This window comes from Pogoniulus pusillus, chromosome 19, assembly GCF_015220805.1.
Source record: "Pogoniulus pusillus isolate bPogPus1 chromosome 19, bPogPus1.pri, whole genome shotgun sequence".
Taxonomy (NCBI): domain Eukaryota; kingdom Metazoa; phylum Chordata; class Aves; order Piciformes; family Lybiidae; genus Pogoniulus; species Pogoniulus pusillus.
In genome coordinates, this window is record NC_087282.1 from 7,973,069 (window position 1) to 7,988,900 (window position 15,832).

Here is a 15,832-nt window from a genome sequence, read left to right on the forward strand (position 1 = left end):
TGCATTTCTTGAACTCAGCTTCAGTCCAGGCAGTGGTGCTGGGCACCCTGGGAGCCTCCTTAGCCTTAGCTGAGCTCTGTGTTAAGTGCAACAGGCCCCGAGGGAGGTGTTTGCAGGACTGGAGCAGTCTGGATGTGAACAGCAGGTCCCAGCTTCCCTGGGGAGCTGTGCAGATTTGATAATGACTGGGCTGTGCTCAGACAGGGTGGCAATAGGGCCATGGGGAATGCTCTTGGCAAGGGCTTGAGGAACTTGGAGCTGTTCTCCTTCTAAATAAAGAACTTCCATTTTATCAACAGGCTGGTTTTGCTTGAGTTATGGACTGAGAGCCTGGCAATAGCAGAGCAAGGCTCTCCCCTCCTTACTGCCAACACCACCCCCAGCAAAAATGGCCTGCAGGTGGCCAGCAGCACCAGGACAGGGACTGTTTCTGTGTTCTCAGCACTGGTGAGCCCACACCTTGAGTCCTGGGTTCAGTTTTGGAGCCCTCACTCCAAGAATGACAGTGAGGTGCTGGAGCATGCCTGGAGAAGGGCAACAAAGCTGGGGAAGGATCTGGAGAAGAGGACTGGGGGGGAGCAGCTGGGGGAGCTGGGGGTGCTTAGTGTGGAGAAGAGGAGGCTGAAGAGATCTCATTGCTCTCTACAGCCCCTGAAAGGAGGTTGCAGTGAGGTGGGGATTGGGCTCTGCTCAGGGATGGAATGAGAGGAAATGGCCTCAAGTTGCACTGGGGAAGGTTTAAGTCAGCCATGGCAACTGCCTGCAGGGAGGCTGTAGCCAGCTGGGGTTGGGCTCTGCTGCCAGGCAAGCAGCAACAGAAGAAGGGGACACAGTCTCAAGTTGTGCCAGGGCAGGTCTAGGCTGGATGTTGTTAGGAAGTTGTTGTGAGAGAGAGTGATTGGCATTGGAATGGGCTGCCCAGGGAGGTGGTGGAGTGGCTGTCCCTGGAGGTGTTGAAGCCAAGGCTGGCTGGGGCACTTAGTGCCATGGTCTGGTTGGTTGGGCAGGGCTGGGTGCTAGGTTGGACTGGATGAGCTTGGAGCTCTCTTCCATCCTGGTTGATTCTATGAGAAGAAACTTCTTCACTGAAAAGGTTCTCAAAGACTGGAACAGGAATGGAATCTCCATGCCTGGAGGTGCTTCAGAGCAGCAGAGATCACAGAATCAACCAGGTTGGAAGAGACCTCCAAGCCCATCCAGTCCAACCTAGCACCCAGCCCTAGCCAAGCAACCAGACCATGGCACTAAGTCCAGGCTTTTCTTGAACACCTCCAGGGATGGCAACTCCACCACCTCCCTGGGCAGCCCATTCCAATGGCAAATGTGGTGCTGAGGGCCATGCTTTAGCACCAGCCTTGGTAAAGCCAGAGGGACACTGCACAGAGGAATGCTGAGAGGAGTAAGTGAGGTGAGAGAGCAGAGGCTGCCCGGCTCTGAGCTGGAGCAGGCAAGTGTAGCCAGCACTTGGAGGCATGGGAGCTGTGTTCACTCACTGTGCAGAGACAAGTCAGAGTGATGGGAAGCCAAAAAGCAGCTGCTCTTTTCCTTCCTTCCTGCCAGGGCAGGCAGCTGTGCAGAGGGTTAACACCTTCAGCCAAACCTTCTGTCCTGAGTGGCAGAATAATCCCTCCAGCTTGAAGCAGTTTCCCCTTGGTGTTTTGAGAGACCACACTTGAAGCTCTTGGGTGGTTTACTGCATTTAAACACATTCCCCAGGGACATTAACACAGATCCTCTGCTAATTGCTTTGCTTATCAGCTATGCTCCAGCTCCCTTTGCTGAGCGCTTGGGTTTCATCTCTTCTGCAAACCACTGCCTTGTGGCAGACAGCTCAGCTGGGCCGGGAGGAACCAGCCCAGGGGCTGTGGGAGGCAGGAACTCCGAGCAGGGGCAGGAGGTTGGAGGGAAAAAACCGTCTTTGGTGGAGTGGCACTTCTTAGGTTCCTACCCTTTCCATCCCAAAGCTTGCTGGGCTGCAGGGTGCAGATCATAGAATCAAGCAGGCTGGAAGAGACCTCCAGGCTCATCCAGTCCAACCTAGCACCCAGCCCTGCCCAACCAACCAGACCATGGCACTAAGTGCCTCATCCAGGCTTTTCTTGAACACCTCCAGGGACAGCAACTCCACCACCTCCCTGGGCAGCCCATTCCAATGCCAATCACTCTCTCTGACAACAACTTCCTCCTAACATCCAGCCTAGACACAACTTGAGGCTGTGTCCCCTTAGCCCTGACCCTGCCTGCTGGCTGGGAGAGCCTTGTGACTGCTCCCCAGCATGGTGCCAGCATGACTTGAGGTGCAAGGCTGCTGGTGGAGCTCAAACATTTGAGGTCTTTGAAAGAGGATGGAAGGTGCAGTTGTCCAAGGGCTGAGCAGATGCTTTTAAAGAGCAAGAGATGCTCTCTGGGGACATGTGGCTGGCTGGCATCTCTGTGGTCAGGTAAATGTTAGGGTTGAATTCCAGTGGGTCTGTGTGCCAAATACCCTGACACTCGAGAAGGCCACCAGTCTGGCCAGCTGCCCTCGAGCTGTAGCCAAATCCATCAGGAAGCTACATTTAGATAGGGCTGGTGGGAGAGGGACACCACAAGCACCCTGCCAGGGCTGGTGGGAGAGGGACACCCCCAGCTCCCTCAGCCTCTCCTCACAGGGCTGTGCTCCAGGCCCCTCCCCAGCCTTGCTGCCCTTCTGTCAACACCTTCCAGCACCTCAACAGCTCTCTGCAATGGAGGAGCCCAGAACTGGACACAGCACTCCAGGGGTGGCCTGAGCAGTGCTGAGCACAGGGGCACAAGAACCTCCCTTGTCCTGCTGCCCACACTGCTCCTGAGCCAGCCCAGGATGCCATTGGCTCTGCTGCCCACCTGGGCACACTGCTGCCTCATCTTCAGCTCCTCTCTATGAAGCTGTTGCCAGAGAGAGTGATTGGCACTGGAATGGGCTGCCCAGGGAGGTGGTGGAGTGGCCGTGGCTGGAGGTGTTGAAGCCAAGCCTGTCTGGGGCACTTAGTGCCATGGTCTGGTTGATTGGGCAGGGCTGGGTGCTAGGTTGGGCTGGCTGAGCTTGGAGCTCTCTTCCATCCTGGCTGATTCTATGTGGCTCCCAGAACTGGTCAGAGTTGGAGATGACACTGCTGAGGGTAGAAATCCCTCTGTGAGGGCAGAAGCAAACTCCTGCCCTGACTTTTGTACAGCAGGACCCGTTTGGTCCCTAAGCTGGCAGAAGGGAGGCAGCAGCTGGCCTGTCTGCCTGCACAGCCCAGCTCCTGGGGCTGCCAGACCTGATGGTAACTTGGAGGTCCAAAGCTGCTGTGCCAGCTGTGGCTGCCATTAGCCCAGGTGCTAGGTGGCAAGGCAGGGCCGTGTTACCCCTGAGCCGTGCCGTGGTGGTTATCTGTTCTGCTGGGCAGCAACCCTAACCCTGCCACCAGCAGTGCCCTTTGCCCTGGGCTCTGGGCAACTGCCTTTCTCCTAAATAAACCCCACCTGCTCCCTCCACAAGGCTCTGCAGGCCTGCCAGGGGCTCACATAGTTTCCACCCTTCCCAGCTGTGCCTTCCTTTCATGTGCTCGAAGTGGCACAAGCACAACCCTTGGCGTAGCTGTGGGCAGGATGTGGCTGCCTCCCCCCCTTGGCAAGGTGGCACTGCCAGGCTTTGGTCCCTGCAGAGCTCAGCCCTCAGCCTGCTGCTGGGAGGCAGTTTTAGGGGAAGGGTGTGAGAGCAGTCCCCATCTCTGCTGCAGAGCTGGGGAAGGGTCTGGAGAACAGGGCTGGGGAGTAGCAGCTCGGGGAACTGGGGGGGTTAGTGTGGAGAGGAGGAGGCTGAGAGGAGACCTCACTCTGGAGCTGCTGAGAGGAGGTTGCAGCGAGGTGGGAGTTGGTCTCCTCTTCCTCGTGTCAAGTGATAGGATGAGAGGAACTGGCCTGAAATTGTGCCAGAAAATGAGATCAGGGAAAACAACTTCCCTGCAGGAGTGGTCAGGCATCGGAAGAGGCTGCCCAGGAGCTGCTGGAGTCCCCGAGCCTGGAGGTGCTCAGGGGACGTGTGGCCATGGCACTCGAGGACACAGAGTAGCAGCCATGGTGGGGTTGGGTTGATGGTTGAACTTGATGATCTTAGAGGCCTTTTCCAACTGCAACAACGGTTCTCAGTAGTCTGGCAGGCTAAGGCTGGGGGTGTAGGCAGGGGTGGGGGTGTGTGTGGAGCACATGAGCCTGAACCTCTGCCCAAAGAGCAAAACACTCTGGTCAAGGTTGCCTGCTCCCACTGGTGTGCTGGCTCCCTGGCCATGGTGGAACATCTTGCCTTGGCACAGCCCTGCTGCCATGAGCTGAAGGAGGATCTGTACATATGGGGAGATATTTCTTGCACTGGTTTCCCCCCCCCCCCCCCCCTTCATGACTTATTAAGTGAGAGCCTGGTGAAAAGAGGCAGCTGGAAGCTGCACAACTATCCAGCACAAAAGGCCTCTTAGGTCTGCAGCTGGCTGTGGGCTTAGGCTGGAGACATGGAAACTACTCCTGGCTCCTTGTGTCTGGCAGGGATTTCTGCACACAAATGATGCAGCACCTCAGCCAAGACCTCTCCCAGGCCTGCAATGGGCCTGGCCATAAAGAACCAAATGGATCTCAGCCAAGTGATTAGGCATGAGGAGAGGCTGAGAGAATTGAGGTTCTTCAGCCTGGAGAGGAGAAGACTCTGGGGGAACCTTTGAGCAACTTCCCAGTACCTGAAGTGGGCTACAAGAAAGCTGGGGAGGGGCTTTGTGCAAGGGCTTGTAGGACTAAGGCAAGGGGCAGTGGTTTGCAAGCAGAGCAGGGTAGAGTCAGGCTGGACATGAACTCTGACTGTGAGGGTGGTGGAACACTGGAGCAGGTTGCCCAGCAATGTGGTGGAGGCTCCATCCATGGAGATGTCCAAGGTCAGCCTTGATGGGGCTCTGAGCAGCCTGATTTAGCTGGAGGTGTCCCTGATGTGACTGCAGGGGGGTTGGACTGGCTGACCCCTGGAGGTCTCTTCCATCCCAGTGCATTCTATGATTGTTCTCCACGCTTGATGGGAACAGGGAAAGAAACCACTCTGGTGCCCTATAGAGGGGAAAAGGCTGCTGGGGGACTTGGTCTCTGCTCACAGCAGGTTGGGCCCTGGAGACAGCTGCAATTTTCACAGGCTCATAGAGTCATTTGGGTTGGAGAAGTCCAAGCATTACCTAACTCCACCTTGTGCCTGACTGGAGCTTATCCTGCCCCCCTGCCCACAGCAGTCTGGTGTTTGTGTCTTGGGTGGTTATCAAGGGGGCTGGAAAGGTTCTGTGTTCCTGCTGCACTGCTGTGTTGGGTTTGTGTGGCAAGGGTTGGCTAGCAGGGTGAAGGGGCTGTGAGGGTGGCTTCTGGGAGAGGCAGCTTGAGGTGTCCTCTGTGTCTGGTATTGTCAATGCCAGCTTGTTCCAAGGTGGAGCAGCAGCATGCCCAGGTGGGCAGCAGAGCCAATGGCATCCTGGGCTGGCTCAGGAGCAGTGTGGGCAGCAGGACAAGGGAGGTTCTTGTGCCCCTGTGCTCAGCACTGCTCAGGCCACCCCTGGAGTGCTGTGTCCAGTTCTGGGCTTCTCCATTGCAGAGAGATGTTGAGTCTGTGATTCTGTGGACCCACCACTGCCCCAACCTCAGCCCAGCAGCACCTCTTGAGTTGCTGAGTCCAGAGAATGGCAACAGAGCTGGTGAGGGGTCTGGAGAACAGGCTTGGAGAGGAGCAGCCGAGGGAACTGGGGGTGTTTAGTGTGGAGAAGAGGCTGAGGGGAGACCTTGTTGTTCTCCACAGCTCCCTGAAAGGAGGTTGGGGCCAGCTCTAGGTGGGTGTCTTCTCCCTGGTAACGAGGGACAAGACAAGAGGAACTTCCCTTGCGTTGCATGAGGGCAGGTTTAGGTTGGACATCAGAAGAACCTTCTTCACTGCAAGAGTTCCCAGCACTGGCACAGGCTGCCCAGGGAGCCTGTGCTTGGATCCCCATCCCTGGAGGTCTTTCAAAGCAGCAGAGGTGTGGTGCTGAGGGTCACAGCTAGCACCATCCTTGGTAAGAGTTAGAGAATGGTTGCACCTGATGATCTTCAAGGTCTTTTTTCCAACTGGAAGGAGTCTGTGACTCTGCTGGCACAGCCCCAAGAGGTGCTCAGGGCTGCCACGCTGTGAGCTTCTCCTCTCCCTTCCCTCCCGCAGGGCCTGGCAGCTACAGCGTGGGCACCATGTCGGAGCGCTTCGACTGCCACTACTGCCGTGACCCCCTGCAGGGGAAGAAGTACGTGCAGAAGGAGGGCAGGCACTGCTGTGTCAAGTGCTTCGAGAAGATCTGTGCCAACACCTGCATCGAGTGCAAGAAGCCCATCGGAGCCGACTCCAAGGTAAGCAGGTGCAGGGAAGGCAGCCAGGCGCTGGCCGCAGGCTCACACAGCCTTAGAGGCTGGAAGGGACCTCCAGGGATCCTCCAGTCCCAGCCCCTGCCAAGGCAGGGCCACCCAGGGTAGTTTGCACTGGAATGCATCCAGGGGGGTGGAAAGTCTCCAGAGAAGGAGAGTGCAGAACCTCTCTGGGCAGCCTGCTCCAGGGCTCTGTGAAGAAGTTTCTCCTCATGTTGAGGTCAAACCTTCTCTGCTCCAGTTTGTAGCTGTTGCTCCTTGGCTTACAGCTGCTGACCACTGGAAAGAGATTGGCCCCAGCCACTTGACCCCCACCCCTCAGATGTTGATCAGATCTCCTTTCAGTCTTCTCCAGACCAAACAGCCCCAGGGCTCTCAGTCTCTCTCCACAGGGGAGATGCTCAAGGCCCCCACTCATCCTCATGGCTCTCTGCTGGCCTCTCTCCAGCAGGTCCCTGTCTCTCCTGAGCTGTACACAGCATTGCAGGGGTGGTCTCAGCAGGGCAGAGTAGAGGGGGAGAAGAACCTTCCTAGCCCTGCTGGCCACACTTTTCCTGATGCACTCCCAGGGTGCCCTTGGCTCTCTCAGCCACAGGGGCATCTTGCTAGCCACAGGGGCATCTTGCTAGCCACAGGGGCATCTTGCTAGCCACAGGGGCATCTTGCTGCCCACACAGAACTTGCTGCCCACACAGAACTTGCTGCCCACACAGAACTTGCTGCCCACGTAGAACTTGCTGCCCACACAAGTCTTGCTCCACACAGCTGCTTTCCAGTAGGACAGCCCCAATCTGTGCTGGTGCCTGCTGTTATTCCTCCCCAGATGCAGGACTTGTCCTTATTGAACTTCATGTGGTTAACCCTCCTAATTTGTTCATGTGATAACCCTCCTGATCTGTTTGTGAGCTGCTGTGGGAAAACAACTCCCTGAGAGGAGGTTGGAGTGAGGTGGGGTTGGTCTCTTCTCCCTAGAAAGAAGTGATAGAACAAGAAGAAATGGCCTGAAATTGTGCCAGGGGAGGTTTGAGTTGGATATTGGGGAAGATATCTTTGCTGCAAGAGTGGTCAGGCACTGGAACAGGCTACCCAAGTAGGTGGTGGAGTCTCCACCCCTGGAGGTGTTGAAGAAAAGTGTGGACATGGCACACTGGAACATGGTTTCATGGCCATGGTGGTGTTGGGTTGATGGTTGGACTTGGTGAGCTCAGAGGTCTTTTGCAACCCAATCAGTTCTGTGATTTCACAAATCCCTTAACTGCCTGCAGATGACCTGCACCCCCAACCACTGGATGCAGACATGGTTAGGATCATAGAATCAAGCAGGTTGGGAGAGACCTCCAAGCTCAGCCAGTCCAACCTAGCACCCAGCCCTGCCCAATCAACCAGACCATAGCACTAAGTGCCCCAGCCAGGCTTGGCTTCAACACCTCCAGGCACAGCCACTCCACCACCTCCCTGGGCAGCCCATTCCAATGCCAATCACTCTCTCTGGCAGGAACTGCCTCCTAACATCCAGCCTAGACCTGCCCTTGAGGCTGTGTCCCCTTCTTCTGTTGCTGGGTGCCTGGCAGCAGAGCCCAACCCCCCCTGGCTGCTACTTCTCTGTCCTTTCCTGCCGAGGCTGCTGAGGCAGTGGCTTGGTCAGCAAGCCAGAAGGGCTCAGTGTTCACTGCTCCTCTGCTCTCTGCAGGAGCTGCACTTCAAGAACCGTTACTGGCACGACAGCTGCTTCAATTGCTTCAAGTGCTACACCTCCTTGGTCAACGAGCCCTTCATGCTGAGGGAGAACAACAAGGTCTGGTGCAGCAACTGCACAGCTGCTGCGGATGCCCCCAGGTGTAAGGGCTGCTTCAAGCCCATTATTGCAGGTACCGGTGCCAGCCGTGGGGGGAGGGCTGCCAAGTTGTGCTCCAGGGCACACCCACGGTGGGTCAGCAGGCTGTGGGGGCTGCACTGAGGGGTATGGGCTTATGGTGGAAGGTTGGAGCACCACAGGAGGGACTGAGTTTTGCCTGCCCATTGGATTCAAGCGCTGGAAGGCTGCTTTGCACTTAACCCTCCCCAGGGTGGGTCAGCCTGCAGCTAGTGCTGAATGAAAGCTCTGCTCTGCAGAGCGAGGTCCTCTGCTCTGAGCATTTGTTAGGCAGACAGATATTTTAAGGGAGGCCAGGAGGCTGTGGCTATAGATACAGGAATGAGAGGCTGAGCCCTTGTCCACTGTACAACCAAACCCTATGGTCAGGTCTTGCCTCCAGGGGTTGCACTGTGTGGGGTGGGGACTCTGCCACAGGCCTGAAGTGCCAGTGATTGGCATTGGAATGGGCTGCCCAGGGAGGTGGTGGAGTCACCATCCCTGGAGGTGTTGAAGCCAAGCCTGGATGGGACACTTGGTGCCATGGTCTGGTTGGTTGGGCAGGGCTGGGTGCTAGGTTGGACTGTCTGAGCTTGGAGGCCTCTTCCAACCTGCTTGATTCTCTGATTCTTGCAGGAGACCAAAACGTTGAGTACAAGAAGATGGTCTGGCATAAGGACTGCTTCACCTGCAGCCAGTGCAAGCAAGTGATTGGATCTGGGAGCTTCTTCCCCAAGGGTGATGACTTCTACTGTGTCTCCTGCCACGAGCATAAGTTTGCCAAGACCTGTGCTAAATGCAAGAATGTGAGTCCTCCCCTTTGCTGGCAGCTGCCAGCCTAACCTTCACGTGTCTTTTGGAAGCTGGGAGACTAAGCCATGATAGATCCTGCTGAAGCTGGACCAGGCAATGCTCCAGGCTCGGGGCAGAGTGGTTGGAGAGCTGCCCAGCAGAAAAAAGATGTGGAAGTGCTGGTTGACAGCTAGTGCAACATGAGCCAGCAAGTGCCTGGCTAGCCAAGGCCAACAGCATCTTGGCCTGGATCAGCAACAGTGTGGCCAGCAGGACCAGGACAATTATTGTCCCCCCAGCAGTGGTGAGGCCACACCTCAAGTGCTGGGTTCAGTTTTAGGTCCCTCACTCCAAGAAGGACATTGAGGGGCTGAAGCATGTCCAGAGAAGGGCAGCAAAGCTGAGGAAGGGTCTGGAGAGCAGGGCTGGGGAGGAGCAGCTGAGGGACCAGGGTGGGGGGGCATTTACTGTGGGGAAGAGGAGGCTGAGGGAAGTCCTCACTGCTCTCAACAGCTCCCTGAAAGGAGGTCAGAGCCAGGTCTGGGTTGGTTTCTTCTCCCAAGTAACAAGGGACAGGACAAGAGGAACTGCTCTTGAGCTGCATGAAGGGAGGTTTAGTTTGGGCATTAAACTTTTTTCCTGAGAGGTTTCTCAAAGACTGGCAGAGGCTGCCCAGAGAGGGGAGTGAAGTTTCCTCTCTGAAGGTGCTTCAAAGAGGCAGAGATGTGGTGCTGAGGGCCATGGTTTAGCACCAGCCTTGGCAGAATCAGCCTCACAGGATGTTAGGGGTTGGAAGGGACCAATGGATATCATCCTGTCCACCCTCCCCTGCCAGAGCAGGACAGTACTACCTAATACAGATCACAGAGGAACACATCCAGGCAGCCTCCATGACCTTAAAGCTCTTTTCCAGCCAAAATGGTTCTGTGGTTGTTTTCCATGAGCTGCTGGTGGTATAATGTAGAGCTGATGGCTGCCATGCAGCAGAGTGCTGGAGCAGGGGCTGCAGGGTTGTGTGATGGCAGCAGAGTGCTGGAGCAGGGGCTGCAGGGTTGTGTGATGGCAGCAGAGTGCTGGAGCAGGGGCTGCAGGGTTGTGTGATGGCAGCAGAGTGCTGGAGCAGGGGCTGCAGGGTTGTGTGATGGCAGCAGAGTGCTGGAGCAGGGGCTGCAGGGTTGTGTGATGGCAGCAGAGTGCTGGAGCAGGGGCTGCAGGGTTGTGTGATGGCAGCAGAGTGCTGGAGCAGGGGCTGCAGGGTTGTGTGATGGCAGCAGAGTGCTGGAGCAGGGGCTGCAGGGTTGTGTGATGGCAGCAGAGTGCTGGAGCAGGGGCTGCAGGGTTGTGTGATGGCAGCAGAGTGCTGGAGCAGGGGCTGCAGGGTTGTGTGATGGCAGCAGAGTGCTGGAGCAGGGGCTGCAGGGTTGTGTGATGGCAGCACAGTGTTGGAGCAGGGGCTGCAGGGTTGTGTGATGGCAGCAGAGTGCTGGAGCAGGGGCTGCAGGGTTGTGTGATGGCAGCAGAGTGCTGGAGCAGGGGCTGCAGGGTTGTGTGATGGCAGCAGAGTGCTGGAGCAGGGGCTGCAGGGTTGTGTGATGGCAGCAGAGTGCTGGAGCAGGGGCTGCAGGGTTGTGTGATGGCAGCAGAGTGCTGGAGCAGGGGCTGCAGGGTTGTGTGATGGCAGCAGAGTGCTGGAGCAGGGGCTGCAGGGTTGTGTGATGGCAGCAGAGTGCTGGAGCAGGGGCTGCAGGGTTGTGTGATGGCAGCAGAGTGCTGGAGCAGGGGCTGCAGGGTTGTGTGATGGCAGCAGAGTGCTGGAGCAGGGGCTGCAGGGTTGTGTGATGGCAGCAGAGTGCTGGAGCAGGGGCTGCAGGGTTGTGTGATGGCAGCAGAGTGCTGGAGCAGGGGCTGCAGGGTTGTGTGATGGCAGCAGAGTGCTGGAGCAGGGGCTGCAGGGTTGTGTGATGGCAGCAGAGTGCTGGAGCAGGGGCTGCAGGGTTGTGTGATGGCAGCTCTGCTGAACCCACCTGGCCACCAGCCTTTGGGGAAGGTTTGAGCTCCCCAGCAGTGTCTTGTGGATTCAAGCAGTAAACATTGCTGCTTTGTTGAATTGATTAGTGCAGGATTGTGGAGTCACTGCAGGTAAAAGAAGCCCTTCTGAAAGCTCCAGGCATTTCGGGCCAGAGGCTCTTGTGCACTGCACTGTTCAATTCTAGTGACATCTTTGGGCATCTTCTCCCTGACATAGCCCTTCCAACCCCACACCCTCTGCCTGCACCTCCCTTCTTCCCTCCCTTCTTCCCTCCCTTCTTCCCTCCCTTCTTCCCTCCCTTCTTCCCTCCCTTCTTCCCTCCCTTCTTCCCTCCCTTCTTCCCTCCCTTCTTCCCTCCCTTCTTCCCTCCCTTCTTCCCTCCCTTCTTCCCTCCCTTCTTCCCTCCCTTCTTCCCTCCCTTCTTCCCTCCCTTCTTCCCTCCCTTCTTCCCTCCCTTCTTCCCTCCCTTCTTCCCTCCCTTCTTCCCTCCCTTCTTCCCTCCCTTCTTCCCTCCCTTCTTCCCTCCCTTCTTCCCTCCCTTCTTCCCTCCCTTCTTCCCTCCCTTCTTCCCTCCCTCTCTGCCACTTCTGAAACGCCTCTCTGCTCTTTTCCCTCCCAGCCCATCACTTCTGGAGGCCTCACCTACCAGGAACAGCCTTGGCATTCTGAGTGTTTCATTTGCTCCAACTGCAAGAAGCAGCTGGGTGGGAAGCGCTTCACGGCCGTGGAGGATGAGTTCTACTGTGTGGAATGCTACAAGGAGTGCGTGGCCAAGAAGTGTGCTGGCTGCAAGAACCCCATCACAGGTACGTTGGAGTCAGTGCAGCCTGGGGCAGAGGGTGCTTAAGATTACAAGAGCCACCCCCAGAGGCATGCAGCTCAGGTTTAGTGTCCCAAGCCCAGCAACTCACCTGTGCTCCAGCTCTGGGCCATGTGCTCTTGGGGTCTTGAGTCAGACAGTGAGCTCCTCTCCCTTGGCATGCCTCATTTACCTCCTTCAAAGCTTCTCTGCCTACAACTGATCCCACCTGTGTCTTGATCTCCTTAAGTCTTAAAAAGAGCTCTGTTTTATTGTACCAAAATGACATTTGCTTGGCTTGTGTTGGAAAGGACCTTAAAGATCCCTCTGACAAGGGCAGGGACACCTCCCACTAGCCCAGGTCATCCATCCGGCCTGGGCTTGAACACCTCCAGGGAAGGGACATCCACAACCTCCCTGGGCAACCTGCTCCAGGGTCTCCCCACCCTCATGCTCAAGAATTTCTTCTTATCATCCAGTCCAGTTACTGGATGATAAAGCTCAGCCCTGGAATCTGAGCACCACCCTGCCAGTCCTGTGACACCTCTGCATTCCACTCTGCATCCTACAGCATTTGGCTCAGCCCCTAACAACCAGGTAGGGTTTAACCCTACCTGTCCTTGATCTACATCTTGAGGCTGAGGGAGCTGGGGGTGTGCAGCCTGCAGCAGAGGAGGCTCAGGGCAGAGCTCATTGCTGTCTGCAGCTACCTGAAGGGAGGCTGTGGCCAGGTGGGGTTGGGCTCTGCTGCCAGGCAATCAGCAGCAGAACAAGGGAACACAGTCTCAAGTTGTGCCAGGGCAGGTCTAGGCTGGATGTCAGGAGGAAGTTGTTGGTGGACAGAGTGATTGGCATTGGAATAGGCTGCCCAGGGAGGTGGTGGAGTGGCTGTGGCTGGAGGTGTTGAAGCCAAGCCTGGCTGGGGCACTTAGTGCCATGGTCTGGTTGGTTGGCTAGGGCTGGGTGCTAGGTTGGACTGGATGAGCTTGAAGGTCTCTTCCAACCTGGTTGATTCTGATTCTGTGATTCTCTCCTGCCCAGTCTCTTCTCCAGACACTGCTACTAATAGGTTTAGGGTTGAACATTTCCAGGTGCCCAGGGGCCAGGAAGTGCAGCTTGGGCCAGGTGGTCAGAGGCGATGCTGCAGCAACTTACCAGCAAGCATCATCATGTGCTGCAAATTCGTTCCAATCTTATTTCTTCTCCCCAAATTCAGCAAAAATGCCAGTGGGTGAATGTCTCAGTTCTAATTCAAATTCCCAGAGACCCTAATAAATGTGATAGAACCAATAACAAATTGTAGAGTGCCCTCCCCTCTTCCCAAAGAAAGGGATTAGATACAGGGAGAGAGAGAGGTAAGCACACCCCAATAACTGAATCTCACTCGATTTGGGAGTTAAAAGGAAATGTTTTAACAATAACTTAGAAGAGGTACCTGAGGTAGGGAAGTTTACAAAGGATAGGGAAGGGGAAAATAGCAAAATACCAAAGGTATAAACAGAACCAGAGTTTTTGTGGTGCAGCTTTGGCTGCCTCGTGTCTGCTGCGTGCTGTGGTGGTACGCAGGGAGAGATGTGCAGAGTGTGAGGTGCAGGGCAAGAGAGAGAGGAGCAGGCAGTCCCCCTCCTTTTATGGGACAGGAAGGGGGGAGTGGGCAAACCATCACCTGGTGGTGTTCAGACCCACCCCTGGGGAGGGGTCAAGACCCCTAGGGTCAGGTTCAGGGTTAGAACATAGACATAGAACATAGAATCAACCAGCTTGGAAGAGACCTCCAAGCTCATCCAGTCTAACCCATCCCCCAGCCCTATCCAGTCAACCAGACCATGGCACTCAGTGCCTCATCCAGGCTTTGCTTGAACACCCCCAGGGACGGTGCCTCCACCACCTCCCTGGGCAGCCCATTCCAATGCCAATCACTCTCTCTGTGAAGAGCTTCCTCCTAACATCCAGCCTGTACCTCCCCTGGCACAACTTGAGACTGTGTCCTCTTGTTCTATTGGTGGTTGTCTGGGAGAATTGACCAACTCCCACCTGGTTACAGAGTCCCTTCAGGGAGTTGTAGACAGCAAAGAGGTCCCCCCTGAGCCTCCTCTTCTCTAGGCTGCACACCCCCAGCTCCCTCAGCCTCTCCTCACAGGGTTTGTGTTCCAGGCCCCTCCCCACCTTTGTCACCATTCTCTGGACACCTTCCAGCACCTCAACATCTCTCTTGAATTGAGGAGCCCAGAACTGGACACAGCACTCAAGGTGTGGCCTGAGCAGTGCTGAGTTCAGGGGCAGAAGAACCTCCCTTGTCCTGCTGCCCACACTGCTCCTGATACAGGCCAGGATGCCATTGGCTCTCTTGCCCACCTGAGCACACTGCTGGCTCATCTTCAGCTACTATCCACCAGTATCCCCAGGTCCCTTTCCTCCTGGCTGCTCTCAGCCACTCTGGCCCCAGCCTGTAGTGCTGCTTGGGGTTGTTGTGGCCAAAGTGCAGAACCCTGCACTTGGCCTTGTTCAGTCTCATCCCATTGGCCTCTGCCCACCCATGCAGCCTGGCCAGGTCCCTCTGCAGGGCTCTCCTACTCTCCAACAGCTCCACACTGCTCCCAGCTTGGTGCCATCTGCAAACTTCCTGATGCTGGTTCCTCCCCTTGGAGTGTTAACCCTATACAGGAAATATTGGCAGCTCTTCCTAGGAAGGCAGCAAGCTGGACTGGCGCTCCCTAAGGAATCTGCTCTTCCTCTTTACGACCCAGCCACGGGGCAAAGCTACTATCGCCGTCCTATAATTGTGTTCTCTCCTAGCAGGGTTTGGAAGAGGAACCAGTGTGGTTAACTACGAGGATGAGTCCTGGCACGATTACTGTTTCAAGTGCACCAGGTGTGCCCGTGCCCTGGCCAACAAGCGCTTTGTCTGCCACAATGGGAAGATTTACTGCGCCGAGTGTCCCAAACGGCTGTGAGGAGCAGGCACAAAAGCGCTGTAAAAATGGAGTTTAGAGCCCTGCTTTTCCCCAAAACAGGCCTGGTAAAAAGGAGCAGGTGGTTGGTTGGTTGGTTGTGGGTTTTGCATGTTAACATTCTTAACTTTTTCCATTTTAGTACCAAAGCTAAAAGCAGCCTCATGATAATCGAGTTTGACTTTTGAAGCTCCTGCAAGCTGAGACAATCTTAACTCTGCTCTCAAGTAACTCTTAGTTGCTTGCAATGCTCCTAGGTTTAGCATTAGAGCTAACCTGTGTGTGGCTTCAGCTATAAACCCGACTAGCTGCCTGGTATCTGTTGAAAGTTAGCACTGAGGTGGGTTGGAGGAGGCTGGGGATCAGCTCCACGCTGCTGCTGTCACACTGAGCACACCACACCGCTCACAGCAGCTCACCCATCACTACCTGAGCTTGTCCTGCCCCCCCCAAACTGCAGCATGTGTATGGAATGGCTTCATCTTACCTAGAAATAACAGGGTTTGGCAGTAAGAGTTAGTTCTAGTTAAGCATCCCTAAACTTTAGTCTTGATTCCTGCATGGGTTGCTGCACAGTTTTTGCTCATCAGCTTTTTTTTACAAGGCTGTCTGCACACAGTGATCTGCTAAGGAGAAGGAAAAGCCTTCAACTCAACCACAGTGCACATGGCATTTTAGGAGTGCCCTAAAGCCAGCTCAGACAATGCCAGCTCTCCTCTGGGGGCAGTGTGTGCTTCCTGAATGAATAAAAACCACACTAGTGCCTGCTTGAGTGAGTCCTGCAGTCTGAGAGCCTCTTTCATGTTGCCACCTTTCCTACAGGATTGACAGCTCTTACAGAGCAAGGACGAGGGAAAAACAGGCAAGCAATTCCCATGCAGTGATCCTGACAAAGCCCTTAAGGAGCTGAGGACCAACCAGAGGAGGGGCAGAAGCAGCAGCTCTGCTATGAGCACAGGCTACAAGAGGTGGGGTTCTTCAGCCTGGAGAAGAGAAGG

General features: G+C 55.7%; 1 protein-coding gene across 4 annotated transcripts in view; it reads left to right on the plus strand.

Annotated features, from left to right (window-relative positions):
- The window catches only part of FHL1 (four and a half LIM domains 1), a 55,932-nt gene extending 40,322 nt beyond the window's left edge, over positions 1-15,610 (plus strand). For 2 of the 4 annotated variants that reach the window (XM_064159132.1, XM_064159134.1), the window contains 5 exons: positions 6,215-6,396; positions 8,102-8,279; positions 8,900-9,069; positions 11,704-11,890; positions 14,680-15,610. In XM_064159132.1, the coding sequence (XP_064015202.1) occupies positions 6,241-6,396; positions 8,102-8,279; positions 8,900-9,069; positions 11,704-11,890; positions 14,680-14,837 (849 nt within the window). In that variant the 5' untranslated portion in view covers positions 6,215-6,240 and the 3' untranslated portion in view covers positions 14,838-15,610. The remainder of the gene's footprint in view (positions 1-6,214; positions 6,397-8,101; positions 8,280-8,899; positions 9,070-11,703; positions 11,891-14,679) is intronic. The other 2 variants (XM_064159133.1, XM_064159136.1) reach the window with 1 other exon arrangement.
- The last annotated feature ends 222 nt before the right edge of the window (positions 15,611-15,832 follow it).